Below are 15,546 nucleotides of genomic sequence, written 5' to 3'. Positions count from 1 at the left end.
GCACTGCCCCATGCCCCTCTATGCTCACTCCCGGGGCCTATCTCTGCAGGGCACATCAGTCTCCAGCTTTGATGGCTGTCTGAGGAACCCACAGCTGGATGGGAAGCTCCTTGGTACCCCCTCGCACACCTTTGGGGTGACGCCGTGTTATGAGGGTGCTGTGGAGCATGGGATTTTCTTCGCTGCAGACGGCGGGTCCGTCACCCTAGGTACCCCACAGCAGCCTGGGCTGGTTCCCATGGTCCTGGGACTGGAAAGGATGTGTCTGGTGGGAGGTCCCTTGTCCCCTTCTCATCAGTGGCACTGCATTTCCAGCTGATGCACTGGCAACTGAGCAGGACTTGGAGGTGACACTGGAAGTCCGTCCCCACAGTGCCTCTGGGCTCATCTTCCACATCGGGACAAGGAGAAGCCCCCATCTCGTGTTGTACATGGAGGAGACAAAGGTAGGGGGAGGGATGGCTTTCCCATAGCTGCAGTAGAAGCCATCTTCTGCCTCCCATGCTCAGCTCAGCGAGTTCTGATGGGTTTGTCTCTGTGCTAGGTCACCATGAGAGCCAACAGTGGGGCTGAGGAGTTCTCCACGTCGGTGACGTGCCCATCTCTCTGTGACGGGCAGTGGCACTCCATCACAGGTGAGGGGACAGCACTTTGTCCCTGGGTATATTGCTCAGCCCACGTTTACTGGGGGCAGTCCAGTGCCCTTCCTCAGATACTTAAACCCCACCTCCCACCTGTTTGCATTTAATTTGGGAGATTGCAGCTGCCATTACATCATTTACTAATTAGAGTCCTCACCTAATCTTGTTAGTGCTGTCAGACCTGGCAAGCTGGATGGAAGGGGTGGTTGCCAGGTCATGGAGCCACTAGCAAGGCTAGGGCTGCCCTGTGCTGCTGCTGGACTTCTGCAAGCAGCATGTCTGACTCTATGATTTCTTTCTAAGCTATCAAAAGGAAAAACATAATCCAGGTTGAAGTGGACACAGAAAGAAACTATGCAGTGGGACCCAGCCGGCCTCCTGCACCCAGTGCAAGGGCTATGTTCTACCTAGGAGGGCTGCCAGGTGAGTTGAGAAAGATGCACTCCAGCTCAAAACACCCCAAAGCAAGAGCTATTATTGCTGTTGCAAGTAAGATGTGCTTAATCCCTTACTCTGTTATTAGTCCAACACTTGGTTTTATTTGTTCCTTTTACAGAAGCAGACGAGGCCAGTACAGTGTCAGCACTACCTCCCCTCCCTCATTATGTGGGCTGCATAAGGAATCTGCTGGTTAACCAGAGCTATGTGAACCTGCTGCAAACAAGGACTGTCAGGGGCTCTGTTGGCCTGAAGGGTTGTCCCGTGCTGTAAGAGCACCTCGGTGTACAGCCTGACACCGGGAAACTGCACTGCTCCCTGGATGCCAGCCATCAGCTGCGAGCTCTGGTCAGCCAGTCCATCTCCAGTGCCTGCAGCACAACTGTAGCACAAGGCTGGGGCCAACATCAGGGAGGGGCCACAAATCCACGGGGAAGGAGAGCAGGGGAGGAAGGTGGGGAGAAGGGAGCACTTCAGGGGCATCTTTTCACAAATATAACCAAAAAGTTGGAGGAGGGTATGGAAACAGGTCTGCCTCCTTCCCCAGTGGTCAAGCATCTGCAGCGGGCCTCATGCTTGTGGGATGGGCTGGAGCACACAGCAGCTGTGCATCACATCCCAAATCCTGTTCCCTTTACCCCATGCTTACGATGCACATAGGTTTAATTCACTGAATACTTCAAGCTATTAATGACAGTCACAGACTGCCTTCTGCTAAAGGCAGTTTGTTTTATAATGCAGTTAGGACAAACTGGATTAATTCCATCACTTTTGGGTTTTTATAAGCAAGGATGCATTTAACCCTTTCCCCTAAGGTCAGCCTCTGTTCACCTGCTACTGCTGTGCAAGTACAGAGCTCTACAAGGGGGACCTTGGACAAAATTCTGCTCGCAGAATTAGCATCTGCCAATCAGATTAATTTATGAGACTTTTAAAAAGGAATAAAGTATGCTGCAAGAACTGCTGAGGGAAAGCAGAAGGGCATGACAGATGCCACTCTGCACTCTGTAGTTGCATTCAGCATAGATACACTGATAAAGTCCTGCTGTACGAAGCAAGAAACTGTTGCTTGAAAGGGAAGAAATAAAGGTTACCTCTGTCCAGATTTGCAATGTCACTGCAGTCACCTGCCCTGCCCAGCTGCCTTCTGTCCAGCTTAGCTCACCCCTGCTAACAGTGCAGTCTTCACTTGAAAGAGAAAAAAAATTTTGCTCCCAAAACACCTAGTTCACTTGTGCACTTACACATCATATATATATTTGTGTGTGTATATATATATCTAGCCACATGGGGACAAAATCTTGCTTCCAAAATGGACTTAAAACTTATATATTGTTTTTTATGAGGGGTAAATATTGTAAAGTGGGTTTTTAACATGTCCATCTGCAATGTAATTATGACCTGTTTTTAAGTTGTAGTATTAAAGATGGTCTTTGTAAATCACTGGTACATACTTTGAAGTCAAATAAAGTTTTATGTTATTCTCTTTCACTTTACTGGTGAAGAGCAAATCTGAGACAGTTTTTAATCCTCTGGCCTCTTATCACAAGGAAGAATGTGAATAATGGAGTTAGCCTGCTATCAAAAGCATCAAAACCCAACTGCACTGAACACGAAGAGCAAGTACTGCTTAGGTTTATGTTGAATAGACTGAGAAAAAAACAGTATGGCAGATAAAGAAAATTCCTTTATTTGTAGATTTATATAAGCATAATATGAAGTTAGTAATCCTACTGCAGTTGCTTAAGTTAGTATCTAGCGTATCTGTAAGGAAGAGCAAATAATTTAATCTAAACTCATATCTTCCTCTTCATCTTTCTTGTCCTTAGAGTCTCCTTCCTTTTGGTCTGACTTCACACTGTTCTGCATTGCTTTGGCAAATGCTTCTACATCTAAAAGTTAAAGAAATTAGTTATTTGCAGTAAAAATTTTGCAATTTCTGGGACAGACTTTATTGTGCATGAGGCTGTGTCATAAGTTGGAAAGCAAACAGTTGTTTCAGTAAGAACCTATCAACACAGAAGAAAATCTTAATGCTCATTCACTAGATAGCATTTGGATTTGTGCAATTTCACCTTGTGCACAGCCAGCCTCATCACTGAATTGCTTTAATAATGGAACAGATTCTAAATGTCCATCAGGATAACTGCTACCTTCCCCCTCCGCCGGGTAAGGCCCAAGCTGTGCACTCCCTTCAGCTGAATAGTTTATGATTAACACAGTGAAAAGCATTCTAAACAAGGTGTCCAACACCTCCAGTCATTTGTAACTCCTTCAAGAAATCAACCACAAGGCTGCTCAGCACATCTCTGCAGAACCTCCAGTTCTCTAAATGCAATCCTGACACCAGTACTGTGTCTCTGCAGGGTGGCTCCTGAGCCATTTGCCTTTTCATTTTAAAAAGAGCAGCACAAGAGTCACCTTTTGGCAGGTACTCACAGACTAATCATTGCCCTCTACATGTAATGGCTATGTGCAGTGCCAAGAAAAACAAAACAACAAACCAACAAAAAGACCAAAAGAACAACCACAGCAACAACTCAAACAGCAAATCCCACCAGTTCATCACGTTCCCAACAGCACTGGTACATACCTCCTTTATTTGCTGCATCTATGGCCTCTGCAGGTAAGCCAAACTGACTCATTAGCGGGCCAAGCTGTCCTGAAGCTAAGGCAGCACTGAACATGCTCAATGCCTGTGAATTGGAGTCAAGTGTCAAAAAAAACCAGTGTGCATTGTGTTTCTCCAGCACCACGTGGCTACAGTGCAATAACAACATGAGGACAGCAGTCTGGGGATGCTTCCACACCCTGTTACAGCACGCTGACCACATGGCCTACCTGGAAGCAGCCTCTAAAAGAACACAGATAGTACTGCACTTCGGCCAGGCTCAGACGTGCCTCTATACCACAGGCAATGTGTTTTGTAATAAGGAAGTGTTTGCTCTTAATCAGCTACATGCCAGTAAGCACGAGGCAATAAGCTGTGCTACCCTAAGCAACGCTAACGTCACCTCCTGCCAACTAAAAACATTCTTCTTAGCCAATGGGATTTTGCCTATTGGGAAATTTCAGTCAGTATTAGTTGAAGTTGGCCCAACAGATTTAATCTGACGAAGTACGTCCAAATGGACAGGCCTGGAATTAAGTACTGGGTTTTACAGAATTAAAAAGGAATGTCGTGATATAAACATTAGCATCTCTTCCCTTCTGTGTGTTCACTTTAGTAACTCAACTTTAAAGAGACTGCTTACGGTCCATTCTTTGACAGGCAGTAATGAATTTGCTGCTACTCTGCTGCCAATTGCCAGAAAGTGTTTTAAGTAATGAGAAAGGTAAAATCCAAATCTAAAAGTGGAAGTAAAACAACCTTTCTGGTCCGCCCTTGGCTGACCACAGGAGGGAAGAACTAGTGCTCCATGAAATCATGTCCCTCCTTTCCACTTCTAAGGATCAACTTCTAGTCTGAGCAGGAGAGGGAATCTGAGAAAACAGGGCAATGTGAATCATGACACGTGGGGAAGGAGGGAAGGAGAGCAGCACTTTATGATAGTGGGGTAACTACCTGCTGGAACTGAGGAGACGTCAGGGTGTTCTGAATCTCTTCTGCAGTTTGTGGCAGAGATTCCCCTGAGGGAAGGTAAGGCATCAACCGCTCCTGAACTTCAGCATTGGCCAGAATGGGAGCCATTATCTCGGGAGTCAGAACAGTTGCCAGGTCAACTAGGAAAATGAATAAATGGTTGGCTGTTAAACTATGCACAATAACCCACATTTTGTCATGTGGATGAAGCGTTCTAGTCAGTGGAGTACTGAATCATGTTTAGCACACTGCTGGCATCCTTTCTCCCCTTCTTGGTTTTGCAGTAAGATTCTCAAGCTAGCCAAGCAAAACAGCACTTAAGTGGAAATAAATAAATAAAATTTTAAGACACCTTTCAAATTGGAGCAGGATAGGACAGGAAAACAACTCCAAAGGACTCTCCTAGATCCAGCTGCTGTCTGGTCAGAATACTGTTACCTTGCTGTCCTCCTGCTCCAGATGGCACGGTCATAGTAGCTAGAATGTTCTGGAGGTCACTCAGTTGGATGGGCTGGGTTGGGCTCGTGGCTGAGCTGGTTCCGTTACCCGAACTCGGCACAGGGCTCGGGCTGGTCACAGATGCAGCTGCAGGAACGGCCGGGGCAGGCGTTACACGGGTAGAAGAGGTTGTGGAAGATGGTGTCACAGCAGCTGACTGGCTGCGAGAGCTGGAAAGACATTGAGGGAATTAATTCAAAAGCAAGCAGCTTTGCCTCTTCTTTCTGAGAAGTTTCTTTACAAGCCCTTAGAAAACAAAGGGCTAATAACCTCCTCTTAGAGAAGTACCAAGCAGCCTTAATTCCCATTAAATTTTCTGTACAGTAGGCTATCATTCCTCCCATCTGTGTGGCAACTTCACACTAGAAAAATATAGCAGACTTGGACCAAATGGGTGCCCTACCTGGATGATGAACTGCTGGTCGGGGGTCCCCCGCTTCCAAGTAGGCTGGCCAAGCCAGGACCCGTCAGTGCACCCAGCCCACCTTCCATAAACATAAAAGAAGAACAGGTTTAGAAACACATTCTTTTTCAGGTTTTCTGCACCTCCCTGGTCGAGAGAGGTCACTCTTGTACCTGAAAGGTTTTATTTGCTAAAATAAAGGAGGAGGGGGTCAAAAGAGCCCAGACCAACCCTCCCCATCCCTCTCTGTAAATATACAGCTCTCATTGTCTGATTTCACATCCCTATTACAGAACTGTCTGAGAAGATAGTTGCACATTTTGGAAATATTCGATTTCCAGATGTACACAAGGGTGAAATTACTTTGGTTCATGCTGTACACACATGAGCAGTGTAACAGAGCCCCTTCCCTTCATCTGCTAGTTTCCAAAATTCCAATTCTTCTCTAAAACCTAAAGCCAAGGCCCTCAGCAGAAAGGGGCAGCCTCTGAATCACATCCATACATCTGCATTAATTGCAGCTTCACATCTAATGCAGAGATGTAGCAGAAGCAAGTGAGTCCTTAAGCATGTCACAGACAGAACAAAAACCAAGAACAACCCTGCACAGAACCAAAGCGCCGCAGGGAGAACAGTGATCAAGAAACACAGCAGGAAACCAACACCTGGTCTTCCAGCAAACTGAAACAAATAAAAGAAATCAGATCAGAGCCTCCTTCATCCCCACTGCTATTTTTGGCCACCAAAGAATTACTGCAGCATGGAGAACACCAGCTAAAAAGAATGGGGGAAAGGTTTGGCTCCTAGGTCTGCTGGAGCTGGCATTGACTGATTGTCCCCTATGACTCCTTTGAGCCACATTTGCCAGATGCTCCATTTACCACACATTTCTTCTCAGTGGTTTCTTTACTACATCTGATTAAACACACTTTCCAACCCAAGCATCTATATTTATCATCCACCTTTTGGGAACTAATCTGCAGAGGACAGAAGTGCGCCATTAACAAACACAATTAACAAACTGTAGAACACTGGAGTCAGAGCAAGCACCAGCCATCTGCCCAGTGCTCTCCATTCTATAGGACCCACTCTTGCAGTATGGAATCATGCCTGTAATACTGCTCATCCATCACAGAGCTTTCACAGCAGCAGGATGAAGTTAACCAGGCTACATCACGTGCTACTCTATTCAGTTTGTCCTGGCTAGGAAAAGTTTACCCAGGAACTGCAATAAAAGCAAAGACCTGAAAGAGATGCAAACCAGATGTAAAAGAATCAGATGCTACTTGGGGAAGAGATCCGCAAGGATTCGTCACAACCCATTTGCTGAAGCAAGCAGATGAGTTTTTTGGCTTTACATATCAAGCCATCTTATAGCTAGATGTAAAGGCAAAGAAAGAAGAGCTGTTGAAAAATGTGCTCAGAGTAAGAGAAAGCAAGTTTCAGGAGTCCTGAGAAGCTTCAAGAAGGAAGCAAGGTCAAACACATTAAGAAGCTGGAATCTTCCATCTGCACATCCCAACATCAAATTTGCACATGAAGCTGACAGAGACACTACTGCTAGATCAACGAAAATGGATTTTAGTCACTGCCACCTGCTAAGCATTCCTTTGCCTACTTCCACACCAGGGTCTGACTTCTCAGTAAATGCTCTACTGGCCTTGGAGCACAGACAGCATTAAGAACAGACTGCTGCAGTGACTCCAACACAGCTCACATTCCCTTTAGAAAAAGCAGGGCAGTACTTCAAGCTCTCCCCAGTGTCGCCCAGAAGAGGAAGCCCTCACCTGAGCTTTCCTCTACTGACTACAGGTTTCTGCAGGGCAGGCACACTCCAACCTTCCTCTTGAACTCCACTTTGCACACAAATAATCACTGGATCAGAAATAGCATGAAAGAATCCACAGCTTGACAGCTGGGACATCCACCTGGGAATCCCTGGTTTTCTGCTCCAGTGAATATTTAGGAGGAAGAGGAGGGCACTTACTAGGAAAAAAAAAAAAAAAGAAAAAAAAAAAAAGGCAAATATTCCTTGCAGCCTGTGCTGTAAGATGAGTGTCATGTAGAACCTGGTATCCATTTCCTGCCTTTTTTTTTTTTTCTTTTTTTTTTTTTTGGGCCCCATAACTCATCTCTGAGGCAGAGCCTTGCTTTCTCACGTGACAGAAGTGCTATTCAAATCAACAGCACTACTTGGAAATATTGTCAGGTAAGATTTAACCTGGCAGGAGAAAATACCACTTTGGCATAAAGATATTAAAGCATTTTACCAAGTCCTCCTAAGCCCGTTGGTCCGATCAGCTGCATGAGCTGGTTATGGCTCATGTTTCCAAGAAGGCTTTGCAAGCCACCCTCACCTAAAAACAAAAACATTCTGAAACACAACATATTCACATAGGTTTTTTTTTCACAGCACTCCAGCTCAAACAGCAGGAGATTAATTGGCATCACATTCTGTATGGAAAAAACAGTTGCACGTGTTTACTGATTCACGATGCTCATAAAAGATAAATGCAACTTGGCTTCATAAAAGGTAAGACTCCAGAGAATCTACTGAAAATATACTTTGTCTGGCAGTCTTAGCTTTCACTCTGCACCTATTAATACAGCACAGTTTATCTTGCTTAATGGCATGTTTACACTTTTCTGGTATTAGCACTGTCCCCAGCTCACCCTCCAAAGTCATCAGGAATTTCTCCCTAGGGAACTATAAGTGCTCATTCTAACAAAAGGCTTCTCATGTGAAGGAGCAGAGAATGGACTGTACCTCCTAATGCTGAGAGCTCGTGGCCTCCGCTCGCATTTCCACCCAAAGCACCAGGCATTGGGGGGTTGTTGAGATACTCATTCACTTTACGGCAATGTTCTTCATCCTTGTCTGTCTTCGGCTCCTGCAAGAAAGTTCTTCTTGGTACAAGGAGAACTGCAAGTCATTTATTCCAACACTTCTCTTATTTACTTCCCACAAACCTGCATCCAGAAGAAGAGTCGTTTTGATCCTGCCTTGAACTTCAATACATACACACGGCCAGTAGTACACTGAGGAACCCTTTTGAATTCACAATCATCAGGAAAAATAATCAAATCCTGGAAAACACAGCAGTAGGAACAGATATTTCAGGAAATACATGAACATTACTGTCAGCCTCCCAGAGAACTTCTGGTCCCCCCCCAACCATCTGCTCCAAAGGGGATTTAGAAGGGTAAGTCTGTTGAGTCATTGTAGGATTCACGTTCTAAACCATCTCAGAGCTCTTTCAGCAGGGCAGGAAACAAGACCAAGGTGACACAGTGCCTCAACACCTCAGCAGTGAAACACAAAGCCATACTTACATCTTCAACATTGCCCGAGGTCCTGTCCTTCCAGCAGAAATGGATGAGGGAATCATCGGTCTGCTGGATGTAAACAAGGCCTTTCCTCTTGTCTGGGGTCACAGTGCTGCCCTTCAGGGACATCTTTCCTGCCCGGAATTCCACCAGGTATTTACTCGAAGAGCCACGGGAGCCTGGCACCAGACTCGGAAAGAGCGCGCCTGAAGACATCCTGGGGACAGAAGGATGGGCTGACACGATGAGAAAGTTCTCTCGTGCGCTGTTCTCAATGTGACACCACACAACGAGGCCCTCAGCTTCAGAACCGCGGGCGCTGCGTTAAAGCTAAACACAGAGCAGGGCGAAAGCAGGACGCTGCGTGCGGCCCCGTTCTCTACACAGAGCACAGCTGCCGAATGAGCCACACGCGATGAGATCACCTCCCTGCAGTTTCCCTCCTGTGCTGGCACCACGGCTCGGCAAGGCCGCGCTGGGCCGAGCAGCGCCCACCCGGCCGGCCCTGCTCCGCTCCCTGAGCCCGGCCCGGCCGCCTTCCCAACGGCAGACCGCCATCTGCAGCCAGTCCGCGATGCCGCCGGACTGGCTCCCCTCTGGGCCCACCCCGCCTCCAGGCCGCCCAGCTGCCCCCGCGAAGCACGGCAGCCCCGCACGGAACCGCGTGCCAGACGCAGGCCGGATTCCTTCCCTCCCCCCCCCCGCCGGTACCTGCCGCCCCGCCGCCCGCAGGCCCTGCACAGCTCCCGCTTCCTGCCCCGCGCCCCGGAAGTCCGCCCGCCGCGGGGCGGGGCGACCGCCCCCTCGGCCCTCCACGATTGGGCGACGCGGTTGTCATTTGGCAGCAGAGCCCACCCCCTCGCCCTGCTGTGTCATCACGGCGGAAAGATGGCGGCGGCCCCATCCCCCTCCGCCAAGCAGAGGTCGCGACCCCCTCTCTTCTTCAAAATGAGCTTTATTCGGATTTACAGCTTTACAGTGTAACATTCACGTCCGCAGACCTGTACAGACTTCTCTAAAAAGCCAAAGACGGTTGTTAATAGAGACGGGCATCGACAGTTATTAAATATTACAAAAATAAATGCATTTCACTCAGCACTTCCGCAGGGCCGGGCCTCATCGTACGGCCGGGCCTCACCGCCCCTCCCCCTCTCCCTCCCACCCCGCTCAGGTGCACGACACAAGCAGAGATGCCACAGGGCAGAGCCACGCTAAGCCACTTGTGACCATTTTGGGGGAAAGCTGTGGAGATTCTGGGAGCGCTTCAGCCAATTTCCACTGCTTGGTTTCAATTCACTGAGAAACGATTTTTAGTTATTACACAGCTGCAAATGCAGCCATTTAGTTCTGTTTTGTTGTTGTTGTTTTAATCTGACCATTTCAGGGCATATTCCTGTCCTCTTCAATCAGGTACCAGCCATCCCACAAGCACCACTGAGGCAGCTGCCCCCCAGCCCTCAGGCACTGCCACACAAAGCGCCCAGTGCCCACACAGCGCATTCCCACAGAGCTCTCAGCAGCCACTCCATCCCTCCACAAAGGCATCGTTTTCACCTCACGGCCCCCTTCTCCTCCCCGGCATTCAGAGCTCGAATTTAAATCACTTTTTGCACAACAAACATCGTGGTGACCATAAGCGACCTGGCCATCTCCAGCCCTGTCCTCACACAGCTGCCCCTACCTCCCTCACAAACCTCTCTCACCACCTAGAGGCCCAAAGGGAATTAAGCATTTATTATAATTTTCTTTCTAGATGGTTTCTCTACAGTATTAACATATACTAACACAGTTATCTTATATACAGTGCTTAATCAAGTTATAAAAGTGACATTCTTTTAAAAGGTGCAAAGTTAATGTTTTGACATGTAAACTACTGAGATCTGCATTTAAAATATTCTTTTTTCACTTTCGGAGAGATCACAATGTGCCATCGGGCATCCCGTGGCTCGCCAGGCAGAGACTTTTCAGCAGCAATGAGAAAATATTTTGTAAATGTTTTCAGTGAAGAATAATAAAATAATTAAAAGAACAGAGTTGGAAGCCATTCGAGATTTCCCTAAAAACATTACACTGAAGAGAGGGGAGAAGGGGCTAAAGATGTAACTAACTCTTATTTTAGAAAACTTGCCAATTTATTTTTAAATTACATGAAATTCCTAAACTGGAGTTTCAAATAAACATGGTATAATTCTGTTTTTGCATAATGAAAAGGGTGCTTAAATTAAAATCCTAATTCAAGAGAAGAGATGCTAACCTGTCCATTTCTTCTTAAAAACAGTATTTACCAATTACTCTGCATTTTTTCCATTCTACTCATATGCTTTTAAAGAGCACTTGACTCCAACCTTAAATGTATAATGTAGCTTAAGCAAGTTTTAATCTCCTGTGAGATGTTAAACTGGCTTAGCCTGTGAATCTTTTCAATCCTTCCAATAGGAATGGTTCCACAGCAGGCAGAAAATCTACAAGGAGCATTCCAGTGCCTGGAACAGTAATTCGAGTTGATTTTTACAAAAAGACTCAAAAGTATTTTTATGCTATCCCATACTGATCAGCAAGGTCTTTTTAAAAGTCAAGCATCTGAGCGTTTATTAGAAACAAAATATAAATTTGTTCTCTGAGCCATATTACCACATTTAGTTGGTGTGTAAAGAAAATCAGCAAAGTATGATTTCTGGCAACAGAATAACGTTGCCATGAGCACATTTCAGGTTAAGCCTTTTAACTGCCTTGAGTTTTTACCATTTGTCTCAGTTTTCCAATGAAGACAACAGCTAAATCCCCCAAATTAAAGTTAGTCCAATCATGTGATGCATAATTTGATACAAAAATGTTTCTCCATGATTATGTTAACCTTTTGCTTTTTAATCCTATCACTGAGATAGAAGCACAGTCTGCTCTTCAGATGAAACCATGAATGTGTTTAGAGATCAGCTGGATCAATTGTTCCACAAATTTCTCAAGGTGCTGCAGGTTAGCACCAGTGATCTCTGAATCACTGTAAGCCTAAAGGCAATGCAGCCATTTTCCTTTTTTGCCTAGTTACTCCAAAGTTTTCATTTAAAAAAAAAAAAAAGCAACCTTAGGATTAGTTTTACTTACTAGACCTAATTTTTCAAGACTCCCTTTCCTCTCTCCTCACCAGAAGTGTATCACTTTGAAAATTAATATATCAGTCCAGTAATTGATCTGTAGTTCAATTATTTCCATTATATGGCTTTGACGTTTCAATATGGAACAAAAAAAATTCCACTTTTATGACATCACATGCTCACAGAAAACATGTAATAGGTAACTGCCACAGCTTGAAATTGATTCTGCTCCTTTACAACATACAAAACAGACGTGACCTAATAATGAAAAACATGCAAACAAAAACATCCCAGAAATATGAGATCCGTGTGGATATACATACCAAGTGCTTCCAAATAAAAGTTTAGTCTAGAAGCATATTTAGTGCCAAAGCTGCCAGAAGTAGTGCAGAAGATCTAAGCCTCCAAGTGGTAGCAAGCAATATATTTTACATTGTAACCACCTCTGCATTCCTGCAATTGCTCCTGAAGTTTCTCATACTTTAAGAGCAGCATCTGACTTCAGAAAAAGCACGTATCGTTTAATGCACCTTGCTCTTAACATATGTTTTATGTAATTTTATCACAGGTATATAGTTTAATGCTCACAGTGACCAGAAATTGTGAAGACTTTGTAACAGACGACTACAGTTCGAGAAGCTAAAGTTGTTTTTTTGTTTCTCAATGTCTTTGAATTATTGAATCATATTGAGTGAGGGGCCGGGAGCTCCAGTCCCCACATAGTGCTACATACTGTATGAAAGTTTCACATGCATCTCTTCATGGGAAATAGCCACAGTACTAGATTTTATCACGTTCGTACCTTATGAACTTTTCATCCCTGCTCCAAGTTCTGAAAACTTAGATTCCTCACTACTCTAAGATGGTATTATCCCTATTTTCTTAAAGTTACATAGTTTTCAAGGATGTTATGAGCTCTACCAGATACAGCATACCTTCCTGACAAAAAACTAGGGAAAAAAAACGGAGATCCAAAGGTCCTTTTAAAAATTAGTGAAAATATGATGATTTCAGATGTAGCTTTATGAAAAGAATGCAACAGTGTTTAAATATTTGGCAATCCAACATTAGTGATCATTAAATCCTTGATTGTTGACTGATAGATGTTTTGTTAGGATTTACTTAGAAAAGCTGAATTTTGTTATTCACAAAACCAGACTAACTGGCTTACAATGAAATCTAGTAACTAGATGTCCAGATGAGATGAGCTATTGGTTCCATTATTTCAATATATGTCCGGACAGTCTGAGAAATTTCTATCAAAATAGCCACCTGAGTACAGCCAATCTGAAGTCCCAGTGTATGGGTTAGTGCCTTGATGAAACCACCTGCAGAAAAAAGAAAAAAAATCAGTTAGGAGGGTGAACAAAAAACCCAGAACTTTGCTTCTTTCCCAAGAACATTGTTGAATGACACTGATATTTCTTAGTGGAGGGGGAGAGCCTCTGCCAGCATTCTGAGCATGAAAAACAAGGCATTAAGCTTCCTGCAGAGTGGTGACTGTCTTACCATTCATTCTTTTTTGCATGAAGTCAGGAAGGAGTATGAAATGGATTTTCAAACTGCTGTCTTATTCCAAATAAAAATAGCACTGATACTTTTGATCATATATTGATAGCACAATTATTTTTCACTTTATAAGACTTTCTAAAAGCAGTTTCTGAAGTAACCATCCAAGAAGTCCTAGAAGTTTGAAAGTAAAAGGCCTTAAAGGGCCACGACATGCTACTCAACTGCCAAAAGTTAGACAGGAATTGGTTATGGGAGGAGATGGGACTTAATGTTTTATTCACTCTATGAAAAAGATGAGTTCTGAGAGCTTAAAATCAAAAGAACAGCATTACCAGTTATTTATGACAGGTTTCAGCATTTATTATAATTTTCTAGCACAAAATTATCAGCAATTTGGTTTTCCAGCTACGTTATTTAAGAGTTGACCAGCAAATTACTACAAAATAATACAAATTGTGCTGTCATGCAGGAAGTCAAACACACGTTGTCTTCACTAAAAGCATTTCAGGCAGTAAAACAGCAGCATTCAAAGCATGACATAAATGCCCAGTTTCCTGCTCCTTACCGTGTCTGCCACTCCACTTCGTCTTTCGCGCGCTCCTTGCGAGCAGCTCTTTGTTTCTCCTCTAGTCTCTCTTTTTCTTTACTAGCCACATCTAGCAAACATTTCAATGAGAACAGTTATTTAGCAAAATGGAAATAAAAATGCAGAAAGCAGGGAAAAGACTGCAAAGAAATAAAACATAGTTCATTTGAATGAGAGAAAGTGTTTGCTGGACACAATCTACTCAACAATGACAACTACAGGTGACAGAACTAAAATTGTCGTATCAGAAATGTTGTGACTACAAATAGAGTACATGGTAAAATTACAGAGTATTATCCAACCAGACAGTGGGAAAGAATTTAGATTGAGTGTAACAGTGTGTTTTTTCCCCCCCACTATCTGATAAACACCAGAGCAAGAGAAAATGTCTGCCAGCGTCCCCCAACAAACACGCAATGTCCTCCATTACAGGATAGCAGTCTTGAGATCCACCTGGGACACACTTGCTCTCCCAAGCTATTTAAGGAGAAAACAGGCATTATACTGTACAAAAGCGTGATCATGATGAAATGATGTTAACGTTGCTTTGAGAATAAGAAACTGATGATATCATTCCGAGAGCAAACAACCCCGATTCAGTTATCCCTCTCAGATTTTACTGATGTGAAAACATTTTCTTCAAACACATACCCATGTTTCCATTTTCCATGTTTCTGATATCTGGACGTAGCCGACAGTCAGTGGGAGCTAATATTGCTTCCATGCCCTTCTCTAGCTCATTGAGACTCACAGCAAAACTGGTGAAATTGTACATCTTAAAGGCAAATTGTAGACAATACACGTTATTTTGGCAAAGCAGCAGTAGGTTTCCTATATTGAATGGATACAACAAAGTTTCTAAGAGAAATTACTGAGTCAAACCCTCTTCCACTGGCCACCTTGAAAGCAAGACAGGTTCGTTCCAAACTGACTTTTTTTTTTTTTAAAGGGGAGGGAGGAGCAGTATGGTAATAACAGCCTTTGCTTCAGAAAATAGAAATTTATTTCCTCTATATCTCATATTAAATACCATGATTTTTCTTCATAAAGAAAAAAGTAAACACATCTAAAACTAAGAAAACAAGTCATTTGTCCCAGGAAAGTATGCATGTTTTCATTCATTAATTTCAGAGAACATTAGCTTAGGTTAATATCCAGATGCCCAGTTACTGCATTTTTGGAAGCCTGCCTTCCAACAGCAGGGTTAGCAGTAGGGAACACACATCCATATTTCAGCCACTTCTTGCACAGAAAGAAAGATCTCACAGATCACACAATGAAGCAGCTGCAGTCAGATCACACATTCTACTAACTCTGCTGCTTTCAGCACAGGAATGAAGCAGACAGCTTGCTTCAGTTTAATTTTGCTGTTGAAGCAAGAACTGCCAGAACCTGCCAAGAAGCACACTAAGGACAGACACTTTCAATAGGGCTTCCCTTGAACATCACTCATGTTCCCTGGGATG

The 15,546-nt window shown here is 44.2% G+C and overlaps 3 protein-coding genes across 4 annotated transcripts in view; 1 reads left to right on the top strand and 2 right to left on the bottom strand.

Moving 5' to 3' along the window:
- Positions 1–2,570, top strand: part of LAMA5 (laminin subunit alpha 5) — a 79,706-nt gene extending 77,136 nt beyond the window's left edge. Inside the window, 5 exon segments of the mRNA XM_010722429.3 lie at positions 50–209; positions 316–446; positions 545–635; positions 945–1,064; positions 1,198–2,570. Of these exon segments, the coding sequence (XP_010720731.2) occupies positions 50–209; positions 316–446; positions 545–635; positions 945–1,064; positions 1,198–1,352 (657 nt within the window). The 3' untranslated portion in view covers positions 1,353–2,570.
- A 176-nt stretch (positions 2,571–2,746) lies between these two features.
- Positions 2,747–9,724, bottom strand: ADRM1 (ADRM1 26S proteasome ubiquitin receptor). Of its 2 annotated transcripts, XM_085241686.1 has the most exons (10): positions 9,602–9,724; positions 8,897–9,107; positions 8,534–8,650; positions 8,331–8,454; positions 7,834–7,920; positions 5,564–5,645; positions 5,101–5,330; positions 4,645–4,802; positions 3,673–3,775; positions 2,747–2,971 (listed from the first exon to the last, which is right to left on the bottom strand). In XM_085241686.1, exons 2-10 carry the CDS (start codon positions 9,104–9,106, stop codon positions 2,865–2,867), a joined length of 1,218 nt encoding a protein of 405 aa, XP_085097812.1. In that variant the 5' UTR covers position 9,107; positions 9,602–9,724; the 3' UTR covers positions 2,747–2,864. The 2 variants fall into 2 exon arrangements, with proteins under 2 accessions (XP_085097812.1, XP_003212070.3); XM_003212022.5 differs by lacking the exons at positions 7,834–7,920; positions 9,602–9,724 and having other exon boundaries at positions 8,897–9,126.
- Positions 9,725–9,827: 103 nt separating this feature from the next.
- Positions 9,828–15,546, bottom strand: part of OSBPL2 (oxysterol binding protein like 2) — a 29,480-nt gene continuing 23,761 nt past the window's right edge. The window contains exons 13-15 of the mRNA XM_003212010.5: positions 14,732–14,855; positions 14,060–14,150; positions 9,828–13,310 (exon numbers count right to left, since the gene is read on the bottom strand). Coding sequence (XP_003212058.1) covers positions 13,208–13,310; positions 14,060–14,150; positions 14,732–14,855 — 318 coding nt within the window. The 3' untranslated portion in view covers positions 9,828–13,207. The remainder of the gene's footprint in view (positions 13,311–14,059; positions 14,151–14,731; positions 14,856–15,546) is intronic.

This window comes from Meleagris gallopavo, chromosome 22 (genome assembly GCF_905368555.1).
Source record: "Meleagris gallopavo chromosome 22, MGAL_WU_HG_1.1, whole genome shotgun sequence".
Lineage (NCBI taxonomy): Eukaryota > Metazoa > Chordata > Aves > Galliformes > Phasianidae > Meleagris > Meleagris gallopavo.
The sequence above is the reverse complement of the archived record's forward strand: the minus strand, read 5'-3'. Positions and strand labels throughout refer to the sequence as shown.

What these genes read in the sequence shown, in the direction of transcription:
- ADRM1 (XM_085241686.1), bottom strand. Translation starts at nt 9,106, where the DNA reads ATGTCTTCAGGCGCGCTCTTTCCGAGTCTGGTGCCAGGCTCCCGTGGC. An exon ending in GACTCTTCTTCTGGATGCAG is followed by an intron (nt 8,455 to 8,533) that starts GTTTGTGGGAAG and finishes ACTTTCTTGCAG; the next exon opens with GAGCCGAAGACAGACAAGGA. An exon ending in AACGGGCTTAGGAGGACTTG is followed by an intron (nt 5,646 to 7,833) that starts GTAAAATGCTTT and finishes TGTTTATGGAAG; the next exon opens with GTGGGCTGGGTGCACTGACG.